Raw genomic sequence first — 13,695 nt, forward strand, 5'->3', positions numbered from 1 at the left:
GCACACATACATCTGCAAGATGTCTGTTAAAGATCACTTGATCTGGAAAGCATCTGCTGTGTACAAACATCTGACAGACGTCTGTAAGATGTCAGTTTTACATACATTTTAAATCATAAACATCTTAAAGACATCTAATAGATGTCTATTTGACTTCTGATGGGAAACGTCCTATAGATATGTTGCAGATGTGCAAACACTCTAAAAAATCTTGCAGATGTAAATGCAGACCTCAAATAGACGTCTCCGTGATGTACATGTGCTATCAGGGAAACCTGTGTTTACAGTGTATAAATGGTAGTAAATACGCTACAAAACCATGGTTACTACACTTTTACTACAATAAAATCATTCATTTTCGTAAGGGTAAGCTTGCTTAGATCATAGCAAGCACCTTTATGTGATATGATATTCATCAGTTTGTTGTTTTTCTCTCCTTGTAAGATGTTTTTTTTTTAGTACAATTAAGCGTTTGACTTTACTTAAGCCTTACCTGATGAATGTCTGAAGGTTTTTGAATGGACGCAGAGTTAACAGCCTCAGCTGGCGGCGTAAATTACGCTAGTACAAAGCAGCAAGATAATTGAGAGAAACGATTGCCATTTTAAGGAACAGAACTACCAAATGACCAGCATTAAACAGGAGTGGACGCAATTGTTGAAGAATAAAAGGGTCCAGATGAGGTCTGAATTACCCCAATGTGTGTTTCCATGGCGATCTGAAACAATATCATAGTTGAAAATTGAGGTGTAGCGGATTGTGGCTCTCAGCGGTGGATTCTGCCGGGTTCCAGTTGATCGCCAGTGTTTATTGGCTCTCGTTTGTGAAATCAGCGGAGGGGAACGTAAAATAAACACAAAATAATACAGCAGCACTTAAAATTCTTCACATGGGTCATTCACACAAGACTACAGGGCTCTGTAATTTTTAGAAAAATTGTGTTGCAATTTAAGTAGTTAAACAGACTTGAAGAAATATGCTCTGGGCAAGAACTGACACTTAAACGTAACCAATAAAACTTTTTTTTTTTTTAAACAATGAAGAGGAAATGGAAAAAGAATGGAAATTAATCAGTGAGGGACTGATAGTTAGCTTACATGATGACGTCAACTTAAAAGCAATTTGATAATCAGAGATTTAAGACTTCTATCAAACAGAAACTGAATGATACACACAAACCAACTAAATATCACAAAATCCAACGTTTAAAAAAACGTAACGTTACCGACGTTCTGTTGGTTTCGCTCCAAAAAATGATGTCACTTCGTGGACGGCGATGTCATCGAGGTACTGGCTTTTTGATTACAAAAGACTGAAAATAACAAAACCTAGGATAGAATATGATACTAAGGACACAGGAGAAAACGGGCCATTCTACAGAATTGCTCCAAACTGCTGTTCCACAACCAAAAAACACATTTAAAAAGTATTTAAGTATTCAAAGCTTAGATGTTTACTACTTACTCCTTCTATTATCTACTGAAACCCACAGTAATATTTAAAATATTAGTAAGCTTAATATATATAAAATCATCATTTATTGGGTACTTTCAATTGGGAGGTGGCCGTCCTGAATCCTTAACTTTAAGGAACGTCATTTCCAAACACCTTTTTTCTCCAATTAAGCACACTTTTTGGGGAGTTCCAAAATGTTATGGTTCCAATTCCATAACATTTAATTTTTATATGTATACCACTGTTCAGAAGTGTGCTAGCTAACCATGTGCTGATTAGCATCTTTGAGCTAGCTTCAAAAGTATCTAAACTATCTACTGAAACATTTGGTGAAGTTTCAGTAGTGACATCTTTGTTTTTTGGGTGTCATTTCCTAAAATTGTCTCTATATACTGATTCAGTCACAACCGAAACACATCATCATTGTTTCGGTACTGACAAAAGGGAACAAAAAATCCTAATATTTGGGGGAAATAAACAAATTTTTAGTACAGTTATGCCATTTTTTTTAGTATTTTAGTATGTTTTAGTAGTGTTTTAGTATGTGAGTTAAAATTCTGTAATGTGATCAAACCAAAACGGTATTATCAACTTTTTGCCCGTTTCAAAATATAACAAATCTCATTAATTACAGTTGAAATATTGTTAAACATTTAATCGTTACTGATCTTCCTTTGTAAAATTTGTAACAAAATAGCAAAAAAAAAAAAAAAAGTATATATATATATATATTTTTTTTTTTGTAAATGTAGATCTTAATAGGTCAATATGACCCCTTGTGTTTCAGTAATGACTAAAAAGACAATATGAATAAACGGTAATGACTAAAAATACAATATGAGAACTGACTGCACAATTATTATAAATGTGTACCTTGTTTATTATACAATTTGCACACATAGAAATTGATGGGAAAAAAAACACACACACTATGGTGACCAAAATATTGAAATTAAAAACACTCCCTTGTTTATTTAATCTAAAATAATAACTATATTTAAATAATTATAACTTTTAAAAATTGTAAAAATAAAATATGAACAAACTTTTCAGTTGTTCAGGGTACCCACTGATTAGCAATGGATCTACTTTTAAATCATTTTCACTCAGAAATTTCACAACATTAAACAAATTTCACAAAAAAAAAAACAGATTCTTCAAACACCTGCTTATTTTATAATGACAATTCACCTGCAAGAAACTGTAGAAGAAGATGCACGCTACAGTGCCTCTTGTGGTAATGTTGAGAATTGCAATCATTCGCAATGCATTGATCAATCTGTTCATGTACCTGCATAAAGTATGTTTCTGAGCTGTCCTTTTAAATAAAAACATAGATGTCGTCAAAGCCTGATATCATTCTAACAAGTTCAAAAATGCAAGTTCATGCATTTCCATCAGCCTATTTATAAAGGATTTTATGCTTATTTTCTTATTTATAAGGCAAAATTCTATTTCCAATCAGAGCACAGATTCGAGTAATCATACATTGATCCTGCTGGTTATTTTAGGCGTACTGACCCGTATTAGTCCAAATATTTGTCTCGTGAATCAGGAAACGGATCATCCTTATTTGTTTTGACATTCCTGCCGTGCAGTTCTCCCCGTGTGAGCTGAATCTGAGGATAATTGAAGAACCCCAAGCAGGCAGTTTTCCAGGAAACTCTCGCTGCTTAATTGGTGGATAAATGCTGGAGAACATCTGGTAGAGTTCACCCTGCCATCTGATGCTACAGTCAATTTAGCACCTTCATTTACCCTGCTCAAGTTCTCATTGCAGGGATAATTCACCCCTTTCTCCACCCCCGCCCACATTTGGAAAAAGGCTGTTTGATGGAACAAAATGGGACATCTAAAAGCCATGCTGGGATTTCTAAGACGCTGTAATTTCATTTGCTGAGAAAGATTATTTCAAAATGCAGTTTTCCTCCTTGAGCTGTCACTGTGCGTTCAGGGACAGAGATGTTAAGTGTTGAGGTGATAAAAACAGAGAGGCACAGCTGTCAAAACACACATTCTGCATTTTTAGCATAATCATTAATGAAATTATCCCATGCACGTCACCCATTCAGCTTTGGGAAGAGGATCATCACTATTTTTAGTGATGGTTGTGGAAAAAAACCTCTAAGAGACTGATGCTTAAGGAGAGAACCAAATATGCACATATGTAATGTATATATATATATTTAAATATTATTTTTAATTTTATTTACATATTTCTATGATGCATATAAGGGCTAGGAAAACTAAAATAAAATACAAAATAAATATAAAAAAATAGAAATAAAATGATAAAGGACAAAATATTAGAATATGCCTATACAGTATGTAATGTATTTGTATTATTAATAATTATGATGCATATAAGGGTTCGAAAAAAATTAACTAAATAAAACAACTTAAACATCGAAGTAACGTAGTAAACAGTAATACTGATACTACAGTAGTATTGTGATACTTAAGCTTCAAAATACTGACTATGGCACTGCATTTTTTAAATGATTGTATTGTCATTATGGTGCTACAATAAGTGATGTTGTATGTACAGCAGTTATCCTATTTTCTCTAAAACAATCTAAGACAAACATGCAAAACGAAACAAAACCAAAAAAAAAAAAAAAAAAAAAAACAGCAGATGGACTGAATGAAAAAGCAAATTTACTCTCCGTAATTCTGACTTTTTTCTCACATTTCTTAGTTTTTTCTTGCAATTTTGAGTTAATATCTCACAATTCTGACTTCTTTTCTCAGAATTGTAAGATATAAACTCAATTGTGAGTAAAGTCCAGTTCTGAGTGAAAAAGATTAACAGACACAATTCTGAATAACTTTTGTGAAATTGTGAGAAAAAAGTCGGAACTGCGAGATGTAAACTCACAAATATGAGAAAAAGCCAGGATTGCGAGATGTAAACTCAAAAATACGAGAAAAGTTCAAACTGCAAGATCTAAACTCGAAAATATGAGAAAAACAAGTCCGAACTGCAAGATATAAACTCACAAATACAGTCAGAACTGCGAGACGTAAACTCAAATACAAGAAAAGTCAGAACTGTGAGATCTAAACTCGAAAATATGAGAAAAATCAGAACTGCAAGACATAAACTCGCAAATACGAGAAAAAAGTCAGAACTGCAAGACGTAAATTTGAAAATACGCGAAAGTCAGAACTGTAAGACGTGACTCGCAAATACGAGAAAAAAGTCAGAACTACGAGAGGTAAATTTGCAAACACAAGAAAGTCAGGACTGTGAGATGTAAACACGCAAATATGAGAAAAAGTCAGAACTGCGAGACATAACTTGCAAATATGAGAACAAGTCAGAACTGTGAGACGTAAACTCGCAAATATGAGAAAAAGTCAGAACTACGAGACATAAATTCGCAAATGAGAAAAAGTCAGAACTGTGAGACGTAAACTCGCAAATATGAGAAAAAGTCAGAACTACGAGACATAAATTTGCAAACACAAGAAAGTCAGGACTGTGAGACGTAAACTCGCAAATATGAGAAAAAGTCAGAACTGTGAGACGTAAATTTGCAAATACGCGAAAGTCAGAACTGTAAGACGTAACTAGCAAATGAGAAAAAAGTCAGAACTGGGAGACGTAAATTCGCAAATGAGAAAAAGTCAGAACTGTGAGACGAAACTTGAAAAAATTAAATACACATTGAGAGGATGTACAGCCAAATTTTTCCACAATTGGCAACCTTTTATTTCCTATTTTACTAGTTTAGAGGTAAAATTAAATGTATACCTGCTATTGTTATATGTATGTAATTTGTTTGTTGTTTGGGTTGAGCCTTGTGGGACGAGGTTGGGGGGGTGGGCGTTGGGGCTGTTCAATGAGTGTTTTTGAACGTGACTCGCAAATACGAGAAAAAAGTCAGAACTGCGAGAGGTAAATTTGCAAACACAAGAAAGTCAGGACTGTGAGACGTAAACTGGCAAATATGAGAAAAAGTCAGAACTGCGAGACATAACTTGCAAATATGAGAAAAAGTCAGAACTGTGAGACGTAAATTTGCAAATACGCGAAAGTCAGAACTGTAAGACGTAACTCGCAAATGAGAAAAAGTCAGAACTGTGAGACGTAAACTCGCAAATATGAGAAAAAGTCAGAACTACGAGACATAAATTCGCAAATGAGAAAAAGTCAGAACTGTGAGATGTAACTCGCAAATATGAGAAAAAGTCAGAACTGCGAGACGCAACTTTCAAATATGAGAAAAAGTCAGAACTGTGAGACGTAAACTCACAAATACGAGAAAAAAGTCAGAACTGCAAAACGTAAATTTGCAAATACGCGAAAGTCAGAACTGCAAGACGTAACTCGCAAATGAGAAAAAGTCAGAACTGTGAGACGTAAACTTGCAAATATGAGAAAAAAGTCAGAAGTGCGAGATGTAAATTCACAAATACCAGAGAAATTCAGAACTGGAAGACAGACTCGCAAATACAAGAAAAAAATCAAAACTGACAAATTTGCAAACACGAGAAAAAGTCAGAATTGTGCGATGTAAACAAAAATGAGAAAAAAGTCACAACTGCGAGATATAAACTCACAAATATGAGAAAAGGTCAGAATAATTGCTTAGTCTTAGCTTTCAAATCGTCAAATTGGCTCTTTAATGTGTCACCACAGATCGTTGTAGTGCCTCAGTTCAAGCGTGTGAACACACCATTTTTTAAGTTCAAGTCCAACCGACATCAATCTACTCTCCTGTCTCCTTTGTCAGACAAAATGGCATATTCTGCCTTATGATTGGTCAGATCGCCTGTCAATTAAACTCCCAGCGAAGCATCATTTGTGAGAAAAAAATCAGGACTGCAATATATAAACGTACAAAATGTTTTTCTATTATTCATTTTGACTTTATAACTTGTTATTGCGTCTTATAATGTCGGCATTGTGAGATATTAACTCTCAAATGTGAGGAGAAAGTCAGAATTGTGGGTTTTTATCTCGTAACTGCTAGTTTAGACATCTTAATTCTGAGGGGGAAAGTCAGAATTGTGAGATTTTAAAAAAAAAAAAAAAATCGCGATTACCTTTCATATGTTCTACAGCCACTCGGAGGGAACGCTCTTGAGGGAATACTTTTTTCAGAGAAAGAGACGGAAAGCAAAAAAAGCTTTGCCTTTTATCACTACTCAATTAACAACTTGGAGTTCACCGAAACGTGACCTATTTTTTAAAGCCGCCCGCTTTTCTCAGCGCTGGGAGAGGAAGCAGGCGTGCTGAAGTCGCGCTGAATCCGCAGGAAAGGGAGCTGCTGTAATTGATCGGAGAGTTCAGCGGGAGCGGGACAGGTCAGCGCCGGCCGCCTCTAAACTCAAGACTGGGTGGAACGGGGAGGAAAAGCTTCACTGCCAGGATTCCTGTAATCTAGCCTGACCATCACACGCCCAGAGTCGCCTCCTGTGGCCTTTTCCCCTTTTCCCTAAATCAACCTGTTTCCTGCTCAAACATTCACACGCTAACCAAAGTTTAGAGTTAAGGGCACGGCCGTTTCACACGACACGCTCGGTTTGTGAGCAATTACCTGCGGTTTGGTAAGTGCTCGATCCATTCGGGAAGTGGGAAGAGACGACGCTGGGGTCGTAAATTGATTTTTCACACAGAGAAGTGCGGAGTAAGAACAGCACTGTCGATAGTGAGGAAAAGACGTTTGTAATTTCTAACCAAAAAGTAGATAATTCGCTTACATCATGCAATCCGCATTTTCTATTTCCCTAAACAAACAGGCTGAGATTGGAGAAGTGAGAGCGACGATTAGCACGGAAACCCCACATAAATTAATAAAAAAGATTGACCCAAATGTGACCTTGGACAAAAAAATCAAAATATTGAGAAATTCACCTTTAAAGTTGTCCAAATGAAGTTCTTAGCAATGCATATTACTAATCAAAAATTAAGTTTTGATATATTTACGGTAGGAAATTTACAAAATATCTTTATGGAACATGATCTTTATTTAATATCCTAATGATTTTTAGCATAAAAGAAAAATCGATCATTTTGACCCATACACTGTATTTTTGGCGAAAGAGATCAAATTTTAGATATTAAAGTGTAATGATTCTCCATCTCAATACAGACCGAGTGCATTAAGTCCCCAGTAGATGGTGTCTCTGACTGAAGTGCATCAGCTGACTGGAGGGATTAATCAGTACATGCTTTTGGATTTACAGATTGAGACTGTTTTTCCATTGGCCACGGCTGTGACGTCCAAATCAGTTATCTCAGATTTAACAGGTCTTGTTTGAGATGCCTGTAGAAACCCAGGAATTCCTGGCTGTTGATTAGTGTTAAACTCGACAGCAGTTTGATTAGGTTGGTAAAACATCATCATATGGGAAAAAAAAAAAAAAAAAGTCAGCTCTAGTAATTTAAACTTGTAAAAGCATCAAAAGCATCAGTATTATTTCCTTGCGGCGAAGCCAACACCAACAGCCAAACAAAACAACGTTCAAAGCTCAAATTTAATTACCATTTTTCAAAAAAAAAAAAACTCCCGTTCATGAGCACACATGCAGAGAGAGAGCAGCCAGCCTTTAAAGAGAAAAGCCCTCTGACTCACTCACTTTCTGTCTGTATGTCTCTTTCTCTGAAGATATTTATAGATCTGCCCGCAGGGGCCGGAGTTCCTTATATATCTACGAGAATCAAAAGCTGGAGGGTGAAGATGTAACATTTTCAACCACACATACCTTCTATATTCATTCTATATTTCTCAGAATCTAATTGTTGCTCTTAAAACAAAACTGTAAATTGCTACCCAGCTAACAAAAATTCTAGAAATGGCAATGTTAAGTTACAAAATCATAATTCCTGAATGTTCTCTTAAAAATATAGGTGCTTTCACAAGCGATAGAAGAAAGAAAGAATCATTCAGTCAAAGGTTCTTTAAAGAACCAGTCTCTTTCTTACCTTTTTATAATCTGAAGAACCTTTACCACAGAGAACCTTTTGTGAAACAGAAAGGTTCTTCAGATGTAAAGGGTTCTTTATGGAACCAGTTAAATAAAAAAGGTTCTTCTATGGCGCCGTAAAGCACCTTTATTTTTAAAAGTGTAAATGTTAACATTCAGTCTTTTAAAATGTTTTAAAAACATTTCTTTCTTGGTAATGCAAATATTACGTGAACATTCCATTTTAGAATTGTGTTCCTAACATTACGGGAATGTTCTGTGAACATTCTGACACAAGTAGCAACAGTTAAAAAAAATTGGAATGTTCAACTAAAACGTTTCTGAAAAAACATTCCATGAATGTTCTTGTGCTAACACTTTGAGAACATTCTTAAAAGACCAGACAATTGTAAACTAACATTCTAATAATGTCTCAAAATGAATGTTACTAATGTTTAAAAAATGTCTGACGAACGTAAAACAGAAAAAAACATTCAAAAATAAAAATTCTGTCATCATTTACTCGCCCTCAAGGTGTTCCCAACCTGAATGAGCTTCGTTCTTTTGTTGAACACAAAAGAAGATATTTTGAAGAATGTTGGTAACCAACAGTTGACGGTAGCTATTGACTTTCATGGTATTTTTCCATACTATGGAAGTCAATGGCTACCGGCAAATGTTTGGTTTTATAATCTGATACAAAAACAATGAATACATTAGTGTAAAACTTAATTAGTGAACAAACCAATTCACTAAAGAGATTTGAACTTCCTAATGCTACGTACAAGAGAGAAATTCAAATCTTGGCTAAATTACTTCCAGGTTCCTCAAAAATCTTTTTGTGGTAACTTATGTCACAATACAGGTTACAACAAAGTGAAATGACACGATAAACTATTTCACATAACAGTTCTTTAATACAACTTTTCAAAAGTCTTTTTTAATATGAATATAAATGTAAAAATATAAATAGCTACTATTTACATCACATAGTTTGACACAGAATACAGATTTCGGCATTTGCTGCCTCAAGCTTAAAGAGAGAAAGCATTCTGGAGAATGTAAAGACGGCGAAAACACGCTCTCAGAACTAGAGAGGTAGATTTACTCTTTCCCATTCCATAATATGAAACAGCAGAACAGTAATTCGTTCACGTCTCGCTCATTCGCGACACCTTTTCCACGTCTGACGTTAAACAAGAGCAAGTTCAAAGAACAAAACCGCATGGACAGTTCAGTACATTGTGGGTGTCAGATGTGGATTTATGTACAGCAGGAGACTGCGAGGTGATAAACAAAGCCAAGTACATATATGGGTCCAGTATTGCGCATTCCACGCCTTGACATTCCTCTCACGTCTTTTCAATGAAATTGCACAACTCTGTTCACCCGCTATAAATTTCCCTCCTTCCAGCTCTCGTAAATAGAGCGAAAGAGAATCTGAAATCTGGAGGAAATCATGCGAACAACTACTTCCAGATACGCATGGAAACAATCACACAGGAAGGCCAACAAAAACTGGATTACAAAATGCAAAAAGAAACATTACATGTTTGTGTTTATTTACCCTTGACTGCCTTTCTGGAAATCAAAACAAGTATTTTTGCAGCAATATCTAAAAATCCTTTACTTTTAATAATAAAGATTTACGTTTGTGTGTATAATGACGTCTTTTCAAAGAATACGCCTATATAATAAACATTTCAAGATACATTATTTGAAAAGACATCTTTAAATCTCACAGTTTTGCTTTCTAAGGATGATTAGATATAGCCATTGCGTTTCTTGTTTTGGGTGGGTGGTGGTGGGGGGAGCAGCACCATGTTTTCCTGATGACTCAGATTTGAACGTCTGATCTTGATTTGCTTATGTAAACAGCTATCTTGGATAACTGGCTTTCCATGATACAATCAGACACTCCATTAGGGTCGGTCATTGATATCCAAACTGAACTCATCTGGTCCCTTTTTCCAACTCAAACATCAACTTCATCCCTGATTTAACAGTAACCTGATTCTAGTCTGTTGTTTGTTAAGAGCATTGTGAAAAGTGTTTAAAATGCAGTCGGAAACTCTAAATGCCCTGCCTTCGTTACCTTTCGCTGTGGAAAAACACAAGAAGGCAATCTGTTTCTGTAAAGGGACAAAAACCACATTCTGGCGTGAAGCAATTAAAAACGCTTAAGGAGGCACAGGCAGCTTTACAGCACGTACATCAGTCGACAAAAAGGCACTGTGTTTATCCATAGCCATGTGGTCGGACGTCACTGTTTGAAATCAATTCCACCTGGACGTGCCCCAAGCGCAGGACCGCCGTGTTGCATGCCATGCGCACGCACTCACTCACTCCAAAAATGTGTTTTTAGTTACAAAAACCAAAATCTTACATCTGTTTAATCTTTTTAATATCTCAGAATGTTTCTCCCAGACAGCAATGAGATTAAATGAAGGTCAGCGGTGAAAAAGAACCAGTAATATCACAGGTTTTCTTAGAATGTGCAACCAAAAGTCAGAGATTGCAATATGAACATTTTAGGAGAAACATCTGAGACACAACCGAGAAATTCATTAAATCTCCTGAGCTATGAAAGAGCAATAAAATCTTCCTCAGGGCTCAAACAAGTCTAGTAAGGTGAGTTTAGCACATACGCTAATAGCTAAACGCTTCAAAAACAGCCTTTTCAAGTACTCAAGGTTGTTAATCCTGTCTCTTTTCTGTCTCTCATGCACAGTGATTCTCAAAACCACTCTTGAACGTGTTGGAAACATCTCGATCGATAAGCTTTCAGTGAACGGAAAAGGGTATTAACCTCTGAATTGATATGGATTTTTGTCCAGCTCCAAATTTTAGTCTTCACACAGGATATATGAGACATCTAAAGGCTAAACTTGCCCAAAAAGGAAAATTCTGTCATCGTTTCCTCACCCTAAGATTGGTACGACTTCCTTTCTGCTGTGGAACATGAAAGAAGGTATTTTGAAAAGTGACCCTGGACCACAAAACCAGTCATAAGGATCAATTTTTTGAAATTGAGATTCATAAATAAGCTTTGCATTGATGTATGGTTTGTTAGGATAGGACAATATTTGGCTGAGAAACAAGTATTTGAAAATCTGAAATCTGAGGGTGCAAAAAAAACAAAATGCTGAGAAAATTGTCTTTAAAGCTCTCAGCAATGCATAATCAAAAATTAAGCTTTGATATATTCACGGTAGGAAATTTGCAAAATATTTCATGGAACATGATCTTTACTTAATATCCTAATGATTTTTGGCATAAAAGAAAAATTTTGACCCATGCAATATATTTTTGGCAACTGCTACAAATATCCCCGTGTCCAGGGTCACAAATGTCTCTACTCTTGTGATGTTTTGGACCCCATTGAGTTTTTGTCTTCCTCAGAAGAAAGTCGGCCATACAGATTTGGAACGACACAAGGATGACAGAGTTTTCATTTTTAGATGACCTATCCCTTTAACTCATTATCTGTTACCCACCCACTGTATCCATAACAAAACGTGCCAAATGCTTCCCAGATCAAGGCAGTGTAAATAAGCAGTATTCCCATTGTGAAAACGGATGTAAGCTCCAGCCTTTGTGGGCTCTGACCAGGTCAAGCTGACGACATATTCATGTGTGTTGTTTTTGGGGGCGAGGAGAACGTGCTAAAATAGCTGAGTTGGAGTTTTAAACCTGGCACTGGAAGAGGAAAAGAGAGACGGAGGGGTAAAAACACAGCTACTGTACCATGCAAAGTCCTATCGCTTGCTCAAGGCACTGGAACAAGAATAAAACTCAACTGGCACTTTTGACTTTTCTTGTACCCTTGTGGCATCTTTTTCCCCCCTTAGTAATCCCGCTCATCTGCCAGACAGGAAATGAATTTTCTTTTCAGGCTGTCTCAGAACAAAAGGCCCTTCGGTTTGCTTGCCTTTCTCAGAACAGTGTCCGTAATAAAATTCCACTGTGGTTGTTTTTCAGAATACCGATTATATGAGGTCCTTGAAGAGTCCTGGATTTGCCAGATAGAATCACATGCACACACACACACACACACACACACACAACTCCTTCAACATACTGTACACTGTGTAAAATTCCCAATAAATCAAGCTCGGGTCTTTGCGTCCTTCATATCAGACGCTGCACCCCTGTCCTAAATCATTAGGGCTACGATTGACGGCGGGCTGACAGCGAAAGAGGCCGAGCAGGTGTCTTGTCTCTCTAGTCCATCCAGCACGCACACACACATGCAGACGGACACATTCTCGACCTCTCCAGTCCGTGCTTTCCTCCTATCCTGATCCGCAGCTGCCGGTTCTAGCTAGCAGACGCAGGTTCAAGTTCCACTCCGTAAAAAAGCTTGCGCATTGCTACGGTGTCACCGGACGGGCGAATGACGTGCGACGGTGACGGAGGTGAACTCCTCTTTCGTCGCGGTGTCCGGTTGCCGCCACTGGCCCACTTCTTCGGCGTCACAGGAATGCTGGAGACTGACAGCGGCGTTGACGACAGCAGAGGCTCCGCGAGAGGCTCGCGGCTAGTGTTAAGTGTCCTGTGTGTGTGCGTGCGGGGATGTGTGTCTCTCTCCAGGCTTGTTTTGATACCAGACACCTGCTGAGCAACGGTAAACTGCATGCGTGACTCCGGTGAACCCTCATGCCAGCCTTGCGGCGTATTTTTCACCGGATTCTCAGAGAGGACCTGTCCTTCGCGACGTGTCGGAGATCTCGGTCCATTATCCGCCACAGTTTGGTTTTTGGGGCGCTCTCACAAGGGACACTGTTCGGAGCTGAAGGAACCTCCTTCCTTCTTTTTCCTGCGCTTCTTCTTGTGGACCGTCCAGCAAGTGGTCGCCATCAGTACCAGGACAAGCCCCACGATCAACAGGACCATGGAAACCACCTTGGTCTGCGGGAGATCGTTGTACGCGTACGTCACCCCAGTTCCCGCCACTCCGATGACCAACGAGATGATCCCGAATGGAAAGATGCAGCGGTACCAAGACTTCTCCATCCCTCCCGTGGCTTGCGAGAGCCTCTCTAGGGACGAGAGCACCTCTGGGACTTTGGGTGCACCGTCTTGTGACTGGCCTTCCAGGGTCGGGGCCGCCGCCGTCTGCGGTTGGCAAGTGAAGTGCCCCGTGGTACATCCCATCTTGCCACTGGATGCTGGGAACACAACAACAAAGATGCGTTCGGTATAAGCGAGGAATTGCAATTTGGGGAAGGAAACGTGGAGATCCACTCACAATGTCTGTGGGTTTGTCAGTGCCACGGCTCTCTGCCTCTCGAGCCTGCAGCAGCACGTTGAACACTCGAGCAG

At 38.0% G+C, this 13,695-nt stretch overlaps 1 protein-coding gene across 1 annotated transcript; it reads right to left on the reverse strand.

The window, feature by feature from the left end:
• Positions 1–9,264: 9,264 nt before the first annotated feature.
• On the reverse strand, positions 9,265–13,695 carry LOC127163140 (transmembrane protein 100). Its single transcript, XM_051106198.1, has 2 exons — positions 13,622–13,695; positions 9,265–13,541 (listed from the first exon to the last, which is right to left on the reverse strand). The coding sequence occupies exon 2, from the start codon at positions 13,525–13,527 to the stop codon at positions 13,141–13,143; it is 387 nt and encodes a 128-aa protein (XP_050962155.1). The 5' UTR covers positions 13,528–13,541; positions 13,622–13,695; the 3' UTR covers positions 9,265–13,140.

This window comes from Labeo rohita, chromosome 3 (genome assembly GCF_022985175.1).
Source record: "Labeo rohita strain BAU-BD-2019 chromosome 3, IGBB_LRoh.1.0, whole genome shotgun sequence".
Lineage (NCBI taxonomy): Eukaryota > Metazoa > Chordata > Actinopteri > Cypriniformes > Cyprinidae > Labeo > Labeo rohita.

Coding starts and splice junctions, on each gene's coding strand:
- LOC127163140 (XM_051106198.1), bottom strand. CDS start 13,527: ATGGGATGTACCACGGGGCACTTCACTTGCCAACCGCAGACGGCGGCG.